Source organism: Scophthalmus maximus, chromosome 1, assembly GCF_022379125.1.
Source record: "Scophthalmus maximus strain ysfricsl-2021 chromosome 1, ASM2237912v1, whole genome shotgun sequence".
Lineage (NCBI taxonomy): Eukaryota > Metazoa > Chordata > Actinopteri > Pleuronectiformes > Scophthalmidae > Scophthalmus > Scophthalmus maximus.
Window position 1 is genome coordinate 22,156,195 of NC_061515.1, and position 15,710 is coordinate 22,171,904.

The window sequence follows — 15,710 nt, forward strand, 5'->3', positions numbered from 1 at the left end:
TATTGAGACATATGCTATTGTTCACTCTGAGGTAGGCTAGGTAGGCTTAATCTGCACATTTTTAGATGATGGAAATATTCACGTGGCCCCATTGTACACAAAATATATCTCCCAATAAACAACGTATTGATATGAATTATATTTATATGAAGAAATTTGCTAACATTGAATGTTGTCAGCAAACATGCACACATTTTACAATAAGACAATACACATGGAGACATTGTACAAACAAAATATTAATGAATATAGTTATCAACACACATATTAATTGTTTGCACACATACATATGTATATATGCATTGTGCTTATATTCCATAATATTTTACAGGTATATTGCACACATACATACTGTATATACACATATACATTGTTCATGAAGAAAAAAGACATCTCAAAACATTGTACATGCAAAATATAGTTATATTTCTTAAATATTCACATTTGACAGATATGAAAAGTACATTGTATGGATAAAGATGAAAGCGGGGTCAACGCAAAAAAAACAAAGTTTTAAATCTGATATAACTTGTAAAACTCCGTGTCAACATCTATACTGAATAATATTGCGGGGATCAAATAATGAAATGCGATCCACAATAATTATTGAGTTTGAGAACATGGAGTGTGCAAACTGCTGTGTCTCTGTGGGTGTTGAACCTGCCTGTGTTTGGTATTCCGTGCAGAAAGCCTCCCACGCCCCGTGTGTCCGCCCACGCGCGGATTTGCGTCACGCAGGGAGCAGCGTGGGCGAGAGAGAGAGAGAGGGAGAGAGAGAGAAGGAGGCTCTGTGGCAACCGCGCGGAATATCCCACTTTATTTCTGCTGGCGCGTCAAGCTGCGCGCGGCGAGCACGCGGCAGACAGTGACGTGTGGACAAAATAAAAGCGTTTGACCTTTAATCTGAACGTCTAATAAAGGTAAGTTTAAAGTGAGAAAAAGTAGTCCCAGTGCAGTTTTGAAATATTATGTTGAACGGAAATATTCAATTAGCAAGTAAAGGTTCATTGCAAACCAAATGCGGCGTTTTCGTTTTTGACTCCGCTTCAACAAACAACTACTTCAACATATGATGATCATTAAGCATTAAAGATTTAAATGTCCGCCAAGACGTCCTCCCTCCACCAACATGTGAATGCATCAGCAATAATATTGCTGGAGTAATATACATATATCATCTGCAGAAACAAGTACTTATACTGATGATATTGCATTTGTATTTGTAGAGTTATTAATGCAGTAATTCTAATTACAATATCTCTGCAATATATCTCTGCACCTTTTAATCATTTTTTTTATGCATTTCAGTCTTGGCATTGTTGTTGGTGGCAAACTTGCGACGGTGAACGTGTTTTGGACCCACAGTCCGAACACACAACCAAGAAGTGCCAAGGAGAACGTACCTTTAATGTTGCGGTCCAAGTAGAATGTAGTAGAAAAAAACAACATTGTGTGATTCATTTTCACAGTATGATTACAAAATTGAATATTTAAACTCTGTGGATAAAATACGGGGGATTCCCAAAACCTTCCTCTGCGCGCTCAAGGCCAGTGCTTTTATTTTGTCACGTCTGGCGGAAGGTGCGTGCGCGGCTGCGTGTGCATTGGCGGCGGTGACTCGTAGAGGGGGAGTGGAGAGGAGGACTCAAACACTCACACACACTCACAAGCGCACACACGCACTGAGTAGACGCGGGCACACACGCAGCAACACACACACACACACACACACACACACTTGTGGGGGGGTGGGGGGGAAGACGCACCGAAGACGCACGAAGGTCAGAGTCTTCTCACCGATACTCTGCGCCTTTTTCTTCTCTCAACGACAGGAGAAAGAGAAAAAGTTTTTCCAGAAAGAGAAGGGAGAGGAGAGGAGGTGTCGCCCGGTGTGAGCACGCAGAGACAAGCGAGCGCTCTTTGGCTTCTTCCTTTTCGCATCTTGGAATTTGATTTATTTCTTCATTTTGAATTACTTCACTTCCCAGATTTCTTTCCTTATTTTTTTTTTTAATTTTTAATTTGACGCGCGCCCGGTTCTCGCTGTGGGACCTCAAGTCGACCCCCGGGATAAACTGCGAGGAAGAAGGAGAAGGAGACAGACAACAGAGAATAAAGAGGAGCCGGACCAGGGCGAGCCAAAGGGGGCCAAACACTCACCAGGTAGGCCAAATCAGACTCAGATTTAATACTGCACGTTACCTGCTGCTGCTGCTGCTGATGATGATCATGATGCCTTTTGTCCATAAAAGTCATGTTTTCGCAAAGATCATGAATCCAGCAGATGCTGATACAAGAATATTATAGGAATCACTTATGCGCTAAAACTCTCATTGTATTCACCATGTGCAGACTCTGCCTCTGTTTGAATAGCACTGGCATCCTTTTAAGAGGTGGAAATACCTGAAAGAAATATTAAATCTTGTTTAAAAATAGCTCAACGCGCCACATGCCATTATTAACTCACTGCTGAGCAGCATGGACACACTGTAAGTCTCTATGCGGGAATAACCACTTGAAAATACCGTGAAGCAGAAACCATCGTCACTCCTGTGCAGGATTTATGGATGTTTTATGAATAAGACATGAACTATACTAGCCAAGACAGTAGACAAAAAAAAATACCTTAAAGGAATATTACATCACTTATCACTGAGCCGCGTAAACAGACAGTGATGCCCACTGTAGAAATATATTCTAGCCCCTCCTGTGCATGATACATGTATATTATATCAATATTATATGTGTTAAAGTACCACGGAGGGTTTCATTGTTTAACACCAAGGAATTGTGATATAATTTTTTTCACTTGTGTGTCTATGTCAGCGGTGCCGGTCGGATCGTTCATGTTCATATATTCTCAAGTTCTGTGAGGACATTTCTCAGCAGAAGCTACTCGTCAAATGTCATGTTGTAAGCACGCGCAAACACGCATGCACACACACACACACACACATACTCATATGCTGTATGAAATCATGGTTGCCAGGTCACTGTGATGATTAACAACATTACTGTTGTGCTCCGAGAAACTGGAAAATTCCCTTTGAATCACAGTATTCCTCAATTTCTTTTCCTTAAGGAGGGCTGAGATAACCCTGTGTGGAAATTCACCTGGAAAACACTTCACCCTTTAAATGTGTGTGTGTGCACATGAATGTCTGTGTGTGTGTATGCGTCAGTGAATGTGTGTGTGTGTGTGTGTGTGCCCGCTATTGGTGCCATTGTGCCAACGCATGCAGGCCCTGCTTCTCCAGGTGAAAAGCTGAACTTGCTCAACTCGCTTTGTGAAGCAGGGTTTCATTTAGAGTCTGCCATTCACAACCGCCTATTACACCCAGGACACCCACACAAGCACACACACACACACACACACACACACACACTCACACACACACACACACACACACACACTCACTTCTGTGAGGATAAAACTGGAGTAAGAAGGCAGGCTGTTAGATATCAGTTTGTGCAGATGGATGATGAACTAACACACACACACACACCCACACACACACACACACACACACACACACAAAGAGCATGATTGAAGCCATTTTTTTTCTCTTAAAGACCAAAAAAACAACAACAGTTTAGTAAAATTGACCAGTGTCTCAGATATCTGCTGCTGCTGCCAGTTTTTTTTTTAATTCTCCAGACAGAGGTTTGTCTTGGCAGTTGATGGACAATTCTACCTGCTACACACGCACAGTACTACAGTACAGCCGTCTACGTTTAAATTGCAGCTAAATATAGTTGTTCAGTTCGTTTGTCATACGCCGGGCTGCGACTAACAAGTTCTCTCGCTGTTGTCTCATCTGCCAAGTATTTTTCATTATTAATAAGTGTGTGACATATTTGCATTGTTTGTTTCAGTTCAGATCCCAAGGTTACTCAATTTATAAACATCTGTCATAAAGAAAAAGCATCAAATCCTCACATTGAAGGGAGTACTTGTAATTTTTGCCTGAAAATGACTAATTCATTATCAGAATATCCCACCAGCTAAATGCACCTCAACTATGATCTCGCAGATTTACACTGTACAAAATGTGTCCTTTGAAGTCTCGGAAGATGTACCTCGGACTGTACACAATCAATTCCGAGGCCTGTCAGATTGCACGATAAACGTCAATCTGAGAGCGTCCCGACGGCGTCTGAAACCGTCGCACACTTAAGAATTGAGGAGGCAAACTTTTTCACCTTTAGGAAATGGGCAATCTGGCAATCGGAGGTGTCTGCGCAGCGATTGGCCGAAACCGCGTATACCAAAAGCATCTTTTAGGCTGAGATCTTAGAAACTTTCTAAAGCATCGTAAGCGAAGATGCTCTGAGAGATATCACTGATTGACGAGTGACTCTGACACATTCAGAGGAGATATCGTAGTTTCTTTTCAGGTTTCACATCTTCTCGTTTCTTTTCGTTTGTTGTGTATGTTGCACGCCGCATAGTGGAACAATGACAGAAGGTCGTGTACATTCCTGACGATTGTAGGAAGCATCACTGCTCAGTTTTAACGTCTTAGATGAGTAACGTTTGCCTCAAGCAGCAGCAAAGTCGATAAAAGTTTCTGAAAACTTCACGGATCATAGAGGGCAGCAAGCCGAGAGCTTCGTTTTCACACTGAGCAACTCTTGAGTATGAAACATCTCTCTCTGTCCTCTGCAGCACTTGATGCATTATTAATACTCTGCATAGTTTACAGAAAGTTGAACATACAAATAAACTTCATGCATTGTCAGCATCATCTGACAATGAATAAGAAACTTGAGTTTTAAATAATTTAAGCTTCTCACCTAAGCGTCCTTTTTTCACTCAATTCAGGCTACTACTTCTGTAGCCTTCTTGCACATGCAGCGCCACGAATGCTTTGGAGAAAAGATTTTCCGAAGGTGTGCGCTGTTTTCTCTACTTCTCTACGCAAAAAAAGAAAACCCTACATCCCAAGAATCTCACTAATCGACACTGACATCGGTGCGTCTACCTGGCTCTCTCACCTTTTTGTGCCCTTAGTTTCACAGTAGAGGTTTCACGTCTCTCATCAATTCATTAATAAAGAATGTGCAGACAAACATTAATTCGGTATACCATCCACAATATAGAGGTACTGTACTGTATCGCTGACATATCTGTATGTTGATCTTGTCCGGTGTTCTTTACACCTCGTGGTGCAAAACTTCTGACTCTGTCAAAACTTTGAGAGACAGTCTCTGCAGAGACTAAATGTTGTGTGTACATCGAGGTATAATATTGAGTTTATTAAGTTCGCAGGATAAATTGTGGAAAGTGTCACTACATGTTCACAACAGTAGTGTGGTTTGTTTTTCAAATTGGGGAATTAGTTTCAGACCGAATTTCCCCAATAATTTGTGTCTGAATGTCAAATGTCACTTTTTACATTCGTTTTCGGATGTGTTGGACGTTGCGCGGCGCATGATGATCTTCCTCTCCTTTTGCGCGCGATTTTATTTTCCCGCACCGACTTTGCCGGTGACCATTTTCTCTTGTCACTGCTCTCGCTCTGGTTTGTTGTAAACAAGACACCGGCTGACGTAGACGTAGATGGAAAATTCGGCAGGTTGAGCTGTTCTGGATGAGATCACAGGTTTGCCAAGTGACTCATCTCTTGTGTCGCCGTGTGGTTTGCTCCTTTAGGTCGAGATGGGGATGGTGAATTTGAGAAAAAAAAAAATAATTAAATTAAATTCTCACAAGCCCTTTGTAGGTAAGAGGTCAGCAGTTCAACAGAATGATTCAACCTTGTTTTTTTGAAGGAAAATATTGAAAAGAGCGTTTGATAAAGAGGTTGATCTGATATTATGGATATAGCAAACGACTGCAACTGACATTGCGACGTACGCTGACAATATGTGATAGTTGCTGCTTGCAGATCAGTGCAACAACAAAATCGCTATGAGCATCAGCAACAGGGTAAGTTGGTTGTAAACGCAGTAGTAGTATTTGAAGTTTATGGTAATTTAGTGATTTTTAGTCACCGTCTCCTCTCTGTCACTGTTTCGTTTGCCTTTTTTTTTTCGCGGCTCACCGAGGCTGAGTCGAGGCCTGCCTGGCTCCCTGCGCCGAGGCTCTCTGGGCCTATTCTGGGCGAGGCGAGCCCACCACCTACACATCCTGCAGGGGTGGAGAGAGGCATGTGGTCCTCCCAGCAACCCAAGGCCTGCTGACTGCCACTCCTCTGTTAGCCGGGGCTTCCGCCGGGCCTCGCATTGCACATAGGAAGAGTTCCCGAAACAAGCCTCTCTCAGATTCTCCGCTGCTGCTGCTTATATTATAGACAACGTGGCTTTGAAAGATAAATACCAATCTGAGGGGCTTTCAGGGCCATAGACTCCAAATCGTCCGGAACAGAAAAAAGGGGTCTGCTGATGTGGAATACCATACGTGTATTGACGCCTTAAATTCTCAGTTATAAAAATCCCACCTTTTCTGCATTTTATCACTGTGTGCATTCAAGCAGCTAATGAAATTAAATCACTGGAAGAAATATCTTCCCTCAATTGTAGGTCAAGTAGAAGAAGGACTGAATTAGCCCTATAATTGGCAGTTCTGCAGTCAACGTTAATCATTCACCTGCATAGTCTCATTCTGTGTGATTATTCCACACATGGATATTTTTACCTTTACACATTCAAAACAAAAAAAGATATATTTCTAAAGTAGGGGCAAAGCAAAAATCTTTTGCAGAACATCTCGTCAGGCAAAAAATGTTCTGCACTTTTCTTGCTCCTGAATAGTGTGCACAGTACCGATATAATTTCTGGGGCGAAGTTACATTCTAAGTTTTGTTAGGCTTTTCATATTGTTTCGTAACAGTAAAAAAAATTCAGATATGATCATCTTGGAGTGGGAGTCCTGTGTGCACAGTGCTTTGTGGCCACTCTCATGTCTGTGCATGAGAGTGGCCACAAAGCACTGTGCACACAGGAGAGTAGTAACCCTCAGCATGAAACTATAAATGAGCTCCTTTTCTAAAATGTCAGAATATTCCTTTAAATAAATTAAAAATGTGTGTACCTGCTTCAGGTATGGCGGCGGTGTTGCCGAGGACCCTGGGCGAGCTGCAGCTCTACAGGATCCTGCAGCGAGCGAACCTGCTGTACTACTACGAGGCTTTCATCCAGCAGGGCGGCGACGACGTGCAGCAGCTGTGCGAGGCCGGCGAGGAGGAGTTCCTGGAGATCATGGCCCTCGTCGGCATGGCCAGCAAGCCACTGCATGTGCGCCGCCTGCAGAAGGCGCTGCGCGACTGGGTCACCAACCCGGCTATCTTCAACCAGCCGCTCACCTCGCTGCCCGTCTGCAGCATCCCCGTCTACAAGCTGCCCGAGGGCTCGCCCACACTGCTCGGCGCTCAGGACCGAGCCAACACGGCCAGTGTTAAGATGCCCAAAGCGGTCGCGGCCGCCTGCTCAGATCCGGGTAAGCTGGACGTGGCGCGGGACAAGGTGTCGGCCGGGTCGCCCCTGCAGGGCAGCAGCGAGGCGCGGTTCTGGTCGGGCCACAGCAACGACAGCGAGCACAGCCTGTCGCCGTCCGACCTCGGCTCCCCGTCCTCACCCAGAGACGCTCTGGAGGCTCTGGATGCCGCGGCCGTCCAGTCGGTCCTGGAGTGCGTGGACAGGATGGCGCCGGGACTCCCCAAAACAGACCTGGCCGAGGTCAAAGAGCAACTAAAGAACAACAAAAAGTTAGCAAAGATGATTGGACACATCTTCGAAATGGGCGACGATGACCCGCGCAGGGAGGAGGAGATCCGTAAATACAGCGCCATCTACGGACGCTTTGACTCCAAGAGGAGGGACGGCAAACACCTGACGCTGCACGAGGTTGATGAAACATACTTTTTACTGAAGTTCTTGTAGTATGAATTTGTCCTCAGTGTGTTTTTCCTGGGCTAAATCCTCTCCTGTGTGTGTGTGATGTGTAGCTGACAGTGAACGAGGCCGCGGCTCAGCTCTGTATGAGGGACATGGCTCTGCTGACGCGTCGAGACGAGCTGTTCGGACTCGCCCGGCAGATTTCCAGAGAAGTCACCTACAAATACACCTACCGCACCAGCAAGTAAGAGATACAGTGCACACACTGTCTGTTTGACGTAATTTTTCTCTCAAACTTCTCCATATGGGTGAACCGATCTGTCCCACGAGTGTCTTTTTTTATTGGGGCAGGTCATGTGTCATTTACATCAAAGATACAAAGTGGTCCTCTTGAGTTGTTGTGTATGAGTTGATAGAGTGTATCCCCTGATGTTTCTCTGCAGGTCTCGCTGTGGAGACAGAGACGAGCCGTCGCCAAAAAGGATAAAAACAGAGGTACAGTACGGTCAACGATCAGAATAAAGATGTGAAATGGTGACAAAAACTACACAAATGGTTTTGGGATTTCTACATCAGAATTTAAGCCTTTATACGTGTATACCGTGATTTATGAATCCGATGTGAAATGCTGCGTTTGGTTACATATACACAAGTCTTTGCCGTGTAATCTTCGACCTCGTGCACTTTGGGCTGCTCATAACAATGCCGTGCAAATATCCGAAGCATTTACTGATGGTTGATTTTCAGCACTGAAAAAAAGTCTGAAATGTAAAGACGCGGTCCAGAAACATGAATGAACAGAGCACAGTGTGATCTCCCGCTGTTCATCTTCTGACACACTTGGCTGAGAGTTGTCTTTGAGCTCTGAATGGCTTCTCTTAGTTTGTAAACCGGTGATTGAGAACATGTGGCGGCTGCGATCTCTGCGGGGATTGTAACCACGACAAAGAGCTGCAGATGAACCGACACCTGCCCACTAACACAACCCTGAAACCCTGAAGGGTTCAAATTCACTTGAAGGAAACTGCAGAAACAAAACTCCCCCAAAAACCCAGTTTGTTTGTCAGTTATTTTATTAGAAAAATAAATTGAATATTGTAAAAAAAAAAAAACAACCCTGAACCCTTTGACTTCACCTTTATATGAAATATAACACCACGTTTCCTCTTGTCTTTTCCACACCCGCAGGAGAACTTCTTCGATATCCAGGAGGCGCTGCAGGCCATCCACATGAGACAGGAGATGCTGAGGGAGCAGCTGGCCTGCGCTAAGTTGAAAGGAGAGGAGACCGTTGGGCGGAATCTGCAGGTGAGCGGACGGACGCAATAAAAAACCCCAAACTGTTGGACCCACAGCTGCGATTCAGGTCGTCAGCGGCGAGCTGTAGGAGCGTGCAAAAACACCATGGTTTGGAATCTTTGAAACAGCTGTTTTCCTTATCGCTGTAAATGTCATCCAGGACATACAGTGTGTTTTCTTTAACGACAGTAGGTGTTGCTATGATCTAGTGGTACGCTATGAGCTGAAGCAGACACAAAGCTGATTCATACTTCCATCAAGGCTGCACAAAGCAAAAAAGGTGTGAACGAGCATGGGAATATTTATAAAAACTGACTGAAGGTACACGATTGGTCGGCCAGTCGATTTTGGAAGTTTCCCCACTGTGAGATCATCGGGGGCGTTTACGTGCAGCATAGAAGGAAACAGATGAAGGGCGGGAACCAGCTGACAATGTAAATACAACGCAATGACGTTATGGATATGCTCATTAGCACACTGTCTTTCCACTAAAGTTTTCAACTACAGAACTGGCTGTACTGGCACGCCCCCTTTTGTCACACCACTGTTTTCAAGGTCAAGAATAGAATTTTCCCCTAATTTCTTTTGTTTCCCACGAGTAATTTAAGCATCAAACGTCATCTCTTAGCTGTGATAAGGTGTTCCGATGCAGAGCGATGACAATCAGAGGCAAAACACACAGTTTTGATTCAACGCTCAGACAAATGCTCCTCAGCTGTGGAGTTGAAAGGTTCCTCATTAGCAGCCACGGCGACATATTTCCATGTCGGCAGGTGTTTGCGGCAGCAGGATCCAGTTTGATCCCAGTTAATGGTCTTTATTGGTTTCCATGCTGCTGCGGCTTGTTCCCAATTAGAGTCAGAGTGTGGGAGGAGAGCTTTATGATAACTCATTACCCAGAAAACACATCCACGTTGACTGTGTGTGTGCGTTTGCCCCCTTGACTTCTTTGTGCACGGCGAACATATGCCTTGTGCATTCGGGCTGATCGCTTGGCGTTTCCCGTGGCTGCAGTTACACTTGTCATTCCGATGCGATTCCCAGAAAATCGCATTCGGGAGAAGAAGAGATTTCATGGCTGCGTTCACACCGCCCGCCTTCTAAACATCCCATAAAAATTTGAACTGACAGCGACTGTGCAGGCTGACAATGACCAGACGTCAACGCTGTCTTTAATTCCTGAACATTTCGGCTCCAGTTTGGATAAAAAATTGACGTGTCAACTGCCAGTCTACTACCTCCGTTCCTTCTCAACGTTAATGCTCACTAACCGGATTAGTTGGATGCTGTTAATTCGTAAAAGTAATTTTTAATAATGTATATAAGAGTCAATCTTTTCCAACCAGATACCGTAAACATTGAAAACGATGCCGATGCCAATTTTCACATCTGAGTCGAGTCAAATCAGTTTTGAGACAGTTTTTAATAAAAGGGTCATATCTCATGTGTCCCATCAGATGCAGCTGGAGCGTCTGCTGGCGAGGCAGATGGAGATCCTGCAGGACGCCGCCGTTCAGGAGCGACTCCAGGCTCTGGACTGGAGGATCCCGCCCGCCGCGTTGAAGTACCTCAACGACGCCCAGAACACTACCGGAGCCACCGCCGACGCCGGCAGGGACAGCCAAGGTTAGGAACCAGCCGGTGAACGGCCGTGATCCACGCGGGCAATTTACCACTTTCTTAATCCGCTGGCAGCTTTCTTATCTAAGGTGCAAACTATAACTTCTAAAGCTGCTGGAACCACACGTTTGGCATCAACATTTATTCCATTTAACCATAAATTTGTCATTTCTTGGCTTCTTCATGTGGGATTTCTTTAACGGATTGTTGTCGGGTTTTTTTGCCCAATGCTGGCGTGCAGTCGTAACTGGCTCCCTGCGGCTCCTTGTGTCCGTATAGGGGGAAAACACACACAGTTGGCCTTTGAGCCGAATCGCAGCGTAATTTGACTTGATCCTCTTTGGAGCGCTAATTTGACGAGATTCATTTCATCTCATAAATGCCACAGTATGCGCGCAAGGATGGCGCAGATTTTCCACATTCAGCCGTGGCAGCTGTCTCTTTTTTTTTTCACCTCCATTTTTTTTTTCATCTCCGCTCCTCAAACACAGAGGTGAGACAGAAGAGAGAGAGAGAGACAAAACACATCATTATTCAGGATCTTACTTCTGCTCCGGGCCTCATCTCATTTTCATCCTTTTCCTTCTTCTCCCACTCCCGACAGCTCATTATAACCCTGTTCCCACAAATCCCACAGTGCACCTGTAATTATCACGCCCACGCCTGTTTACCTCCAGCCAGTTGCCTGGAGGGGGGGCGTCTCTCTCTCTCTCTCTCTCTCTCTCTCTCTCTCCATTTCTGTGTCTCTCTCTCGACTGCTCTCTCTCTCTCTCTCTCGCCTCCTCCACCTCTTCCTCTTCTCTGTTTTCCTTCCTCTTGTCCCTTTTTATTCTTTCTGTCATTCGTCATTTCTTTTTTTCTTATTCTCCACGTCCTCTGCTTGTCTTAACCTCTCTCATGCTGCAGTTTCAATCTATTTTCCTAAATCTTCTTTCTTTCTTTTCTGCAGCCTTTCTCCCTTACCATGCAAAAAGATTATTTTTTTTAAAAAACAGGGAGCCTTGTGGATTGAAATATTATTGCTCGATTAATCGAATGCCTTACACATATGATGTAAAACCGTTTTTTATACTGATTAGCAAATAAAAAAAACAATGTAAATGAATCGCCTTAACATTGGGAATATGATGAGTTTTGTCACATTTCATAGTCAAAACAATTGATTAATGATGAAAATAGGCGCAGATCTACAACTGTGGTGAGCTCTGAAGACCAGTACAATTCCGAGAAAAGCCAGAGGATGTTAACATATTTGCATCATAGCCTATTTTCAGAAACTTGGTTTCTGCCACCGTTTCTGCTACTGTAACTGAAGCTCTGCAGTGTGTGAATACCTGACCCAGGTTTGTAATCACTGTCTGCTCTGCAATGTGCCCAGGAGGGTTGTTAACTCGATTTGTACACAGTTAGTCAGGAAAACAAACAGTGTGATTGAATGAAATGAAATTTGAACGCGCAGACTTGAATTAGAGTAAAATACGTTTGCCAATGTGTCGAGTAAACCTTACTGTCACTCTCATTTCCAATTACTCGTGAAAAGTCATGGGCCAAAGTGGACCAATGTGATGTTGAGTAAAGTAACCTTGATGTAAATGATCAGACATCTGCATAATGTTGTTTTTAATCATACACACAGACATACGAATGAGCAGATTGCTTCATTTACCATGTAAAAACCTGGGCAAGACTCCAGTCTGGAATATTAATGTGCATATAAACATACTTAATAGCATTCTGTAAAATACAGATTAACCATACAATGTCAGTATTAAGCAAAGAGCGTCGTATTCTGCTCGGTGTCTTTCTCTCTCGGTCTCTGCCTCGCTCTCAAGTGGAATAAAAGGCAAACACAAGGGATCAGCCGCTCAAACACGCTTTTTGTCACCACTGGGAATATTATTGAACATGTAAAACAAAGACAGCTTTAGGAGAACATCTGGGCTGATGTTTGCTTTTTTTCATTCCACGCGGGACTTGCTTTAGTCAAATGTGGTTTGATTCAGCATTTAACTATAAATATGGCACTTACAGGTAGAGCTGAAGCAGATTTGACTAGAAATGTGGACGACATTCGACAGGCATTTTTCTTCTCTTTCTCAATTTCAATGCAGCTATTGTATTTACAGATTTTGTCCCAGAGTTGACTGGTTAAACAAACAAAAGAACAAAAACTATTAATCTCCATGTCCACTAACTTTTTTCCAGCGCTTTCAACCGCATCTCATTGTCTTTTGCTGTTTTTGAGCAACAGTGGGAACCACGAGAGTGAACGTAAATTGAAGGACTATTTGTTTTCTTTATTCTTTTTTTACAGATGAACGTCCCATCAACTTGCGGGTGGTTAGTCAAAGCATGCAGGAAGGGGACCTCCCGTTGGGCAAACAGCTAGCCAACGAACTGAAGCGTCATCACAACCACAACCACAACAACAACAACCACAACAACCACAACCACACAGACGAGACCAAAACACCAGCAACAGGTTAGCGATGTCAGTCGTCAAGCGAGTAGAGGGCTACGTGCATGGCTGAAGGACAAGAGTGGAAGTGCGGAAAATCTGATACTTTAAAATTTGTTCAATAAATTTGAGTTTCTGCGAGGCCTAAACTGCTCCACGAACCTCTTTGCTGATGCCACCGTTGTCTTCCTTTGTCTTCAGAAAACGGGACGTCGCATCGGGCGCCCAGCAACGCAGAGAAGAGGATCATCAAGTCAGAGCCTGAAGACTCCACATAGTGCCTCCCACCACACACACACACACACACACACACACACACACACTGCCCGACCCCCCCTTTGACCCACTCCCAATTCATTCTACTCACACTTGACAGTATGCAGTTATTACCCGTCAATAGATACTAAGCAAGCACAGCCACAGTAGAGCCTTAACAACCAACGTTGCCTCATGAAAAGCATTTATTTTTCTTTGATTTTGTCTTTTTCTTTTTTTCTTTTTTTTTCTTTCTTTATTTGAAAAGTTATTTGCCAAAGCACCTAGAGAGCCTGTCGAGAAGCTCCACACAGGTCTTTGTGTTGTTGATTAAGTGTACATGTTAGATATACATGTAGTTTAAGAGTGATCTGTTGCAGACGTTTGTGTACTCTTTAGCTCCGCCTGGGTGTTATTTCTGTTGCTTTCTTTGGACAGCCAGGTCGCGGGCTGCGACGCCGGGGGGCTGAGTCTCAACTTAGGTTTCGGAGATTCAGAGACAGAAAGCAGAAATGTTGGCTTTGTCGCTGCACGTCCACATTAAAATTGAGATCGGCGTGTTATCTTCATCGGCTTATGTGACTACAAAAAATTCTATCTTACTGGCACTTTGAATTCTGAAATATAAGTGCCTACAGTTTTTTACCAAATTAAAATATAATGATAAAATTTGGAAAAAGACATTCAGGTTGCTCTAAAAGGATTAATTGTGCAAATTGTGTTGATCGTAGCATTTTCATATACCTTTTGTAAGGTCAAAACAGCTGTCCAATATTTTGGTTTAGGACCAAACCTCTGAAAGAAACTTATGACGTTCCCATTAGTCTCGTCTGTACTTTTGGTAACAGGCAGCTCTTTAAAGCAAACTTAAAAGGTAAATTTCACCAAATTGTTAATATCCTAATATTAAGATGTACGGTTTTTAGGCATTTTGAATAATTTTTAGTCCACTTTTGATCTGTTTACGACCATCAGAATACAATTGATGCTTTCTGTTGGCAGTTATCATCACACTTTAGATGGTAAATGGTCAAATGTACACACAAGCATATATGAATATTTATAAAAAAAAAAGAGTAGTCACCGCATAATAATGGCAGTTATACAGAGTGTGCCAATTTTGAGATTAACGGCCAGAATGCTTTCACAAGCCACAGGTGAATAATAATTCTTTTATGATAAGAAGATCAAAACTTCCCAGCAGTAGCCAAAGATGAAGCAGCATCTTGCTGGTGGCTCATTATCTCAGAACTAAATTAGAACTAACGTTTAAAAGTACTGTAGGGAGACTGAGTTAGGATTCAGCCCCTCGAGCAGGTTAGTTTGGTTTTTTTTGTCATTCACTTCAAATGGGAAAACAGGAGAAGTGGGATTCATCGTCTTGTGTATATTAATGGGAGGTAATTTAAAGAACAGGATGTACAGGAGCTGCTCAGGACCTCTGTCGTCCGTCCGGCACGATGGCCGGGCCGATTGGTTCGTTTCGCTTTGTAATTTAGCAAAACAACTGCTGTTGAACCAAAACCCTGCATCTACAAAACTGGGATTATTTAAGGAATGAAGACCCCGGGGGGGGGTCGTCAAATCCACTCAGTATGAAAAGTGTCAACTGAAGACGATAACATACTAAACATTGCAGGGTTGTGGGGTTTTCAACAGCAGCAGCAGCAGCAGCAAAAAAAAAAAAAGGTGACTTCCCGTCTGTGTAGTGTAAATAGCAGCAGCACGTGACATCGATGGTGTGAGCCTCATCTCTCTTCCTCCGTCACGTGTAACTGTGCTGTAGATCTTCTCGGTGTCGACGCGGTGTTTGTGAACGTAGAGCCAAGTCAAAACGAAGAAAGAAAAAGAAAAAGAAAAAGAAATCATAAGTGTCAAAGTGTCCGGCTTATGAAAAGTCGTGCTTCACATGACGGTCATGTCGAGTAGCCTTAGAATCCACCTCGTGGCGGGGGTCTTTCAGTGCATCTGTCGAAGACGTGTGTGTGATGCGTCACAGATTCAGTGTGCGCCGTGTTTTCCCCTGTGCGTTCGCCACATTGTGTAAATATGTCTATATGGTCCACGATGATGATGATGATGATGATGATAATGTCCACATGATTTAGTCTTAACCCCCCCCCCCCCCCCTCCCCCCACACACACACACACACACACACACACTTCCTGCAAGTAGTTTAGTCTCACTCAGCATAATGACAGACCAATGCAATATTTGTGTAAAGTAATAAGTCGGTTT

General features: G+C 43.8%; 1 protein-coding gene across 3 annotated transcripts; it reads left to right on the forward strand.

The window, feature by feature from the left end:
- Positions 1-1,679: 1,679 nt before the first annotated feature.
- Positions 1,680-15,320, forward strand: LOC118298932 (NGFI-A-binding protein 1-like). Of its 3 annotated transcripts, none has more exons than XM_047334692.1 (8): positions 1,680-2,163; positions 7,046-7,848; positions 7,950-8,083; positions 8,283-8,334; positions 9,028-9,147; positions 10,596-10,764; positions 13,073-13,240; positions 13,418-15,320. In XM_047334692.1, exons 2-8 carry the CDS (start codon positions 7,048-7,050, stop codon positions 13,492-13,494), a joined length of 1,521 nt encoding a protein of 506 aa, XP_047190648.1. In that variant the 5' UTR covers positions 1,680-2,163; positions 7,046-7,047; the 3' UTR covers positions 13,495-15,320. The 3 variants fall into 3 exon arrangements, 2 of the variants coding, with proteins under 2 accessions (XP_047190648.1, XP_047190643.1); XR_007031508.1 differs by lacking the exon at positions 1,680-2,163 and adding an exon at positions 2,805-2,913 and having other exon boundaries at positions 13,073-13,304; XM_047334687.1 differs by lacking the exon at positions 1,680-2,163 and adding an exon at positions 2,807-2,913.
- The last annotated feature ends 390 nt before the right edge of the window (positions 15,321-15,710 follow it).

Excerpts from the sequence above, each read along its gene's own strand:
- LOC118298932 (XM_047334687.1), top strand. Across the intron at positions 9,148-10,595 it reads CCGTTGGGCGGAATCTGCAG|ATGCAGCTGGAGCGTCTGCT; the intron begins GTGAGCGGACGG and ends GTGTCCCATCAG. Across the intron at positions 10,765-13,072 it reads CGCCGGCAGGGACAGCCAAG|ATGAACGTCCCATCAACTTG; the intron begins GTTAGGAACCAG and ends CTTTTTTTACAG.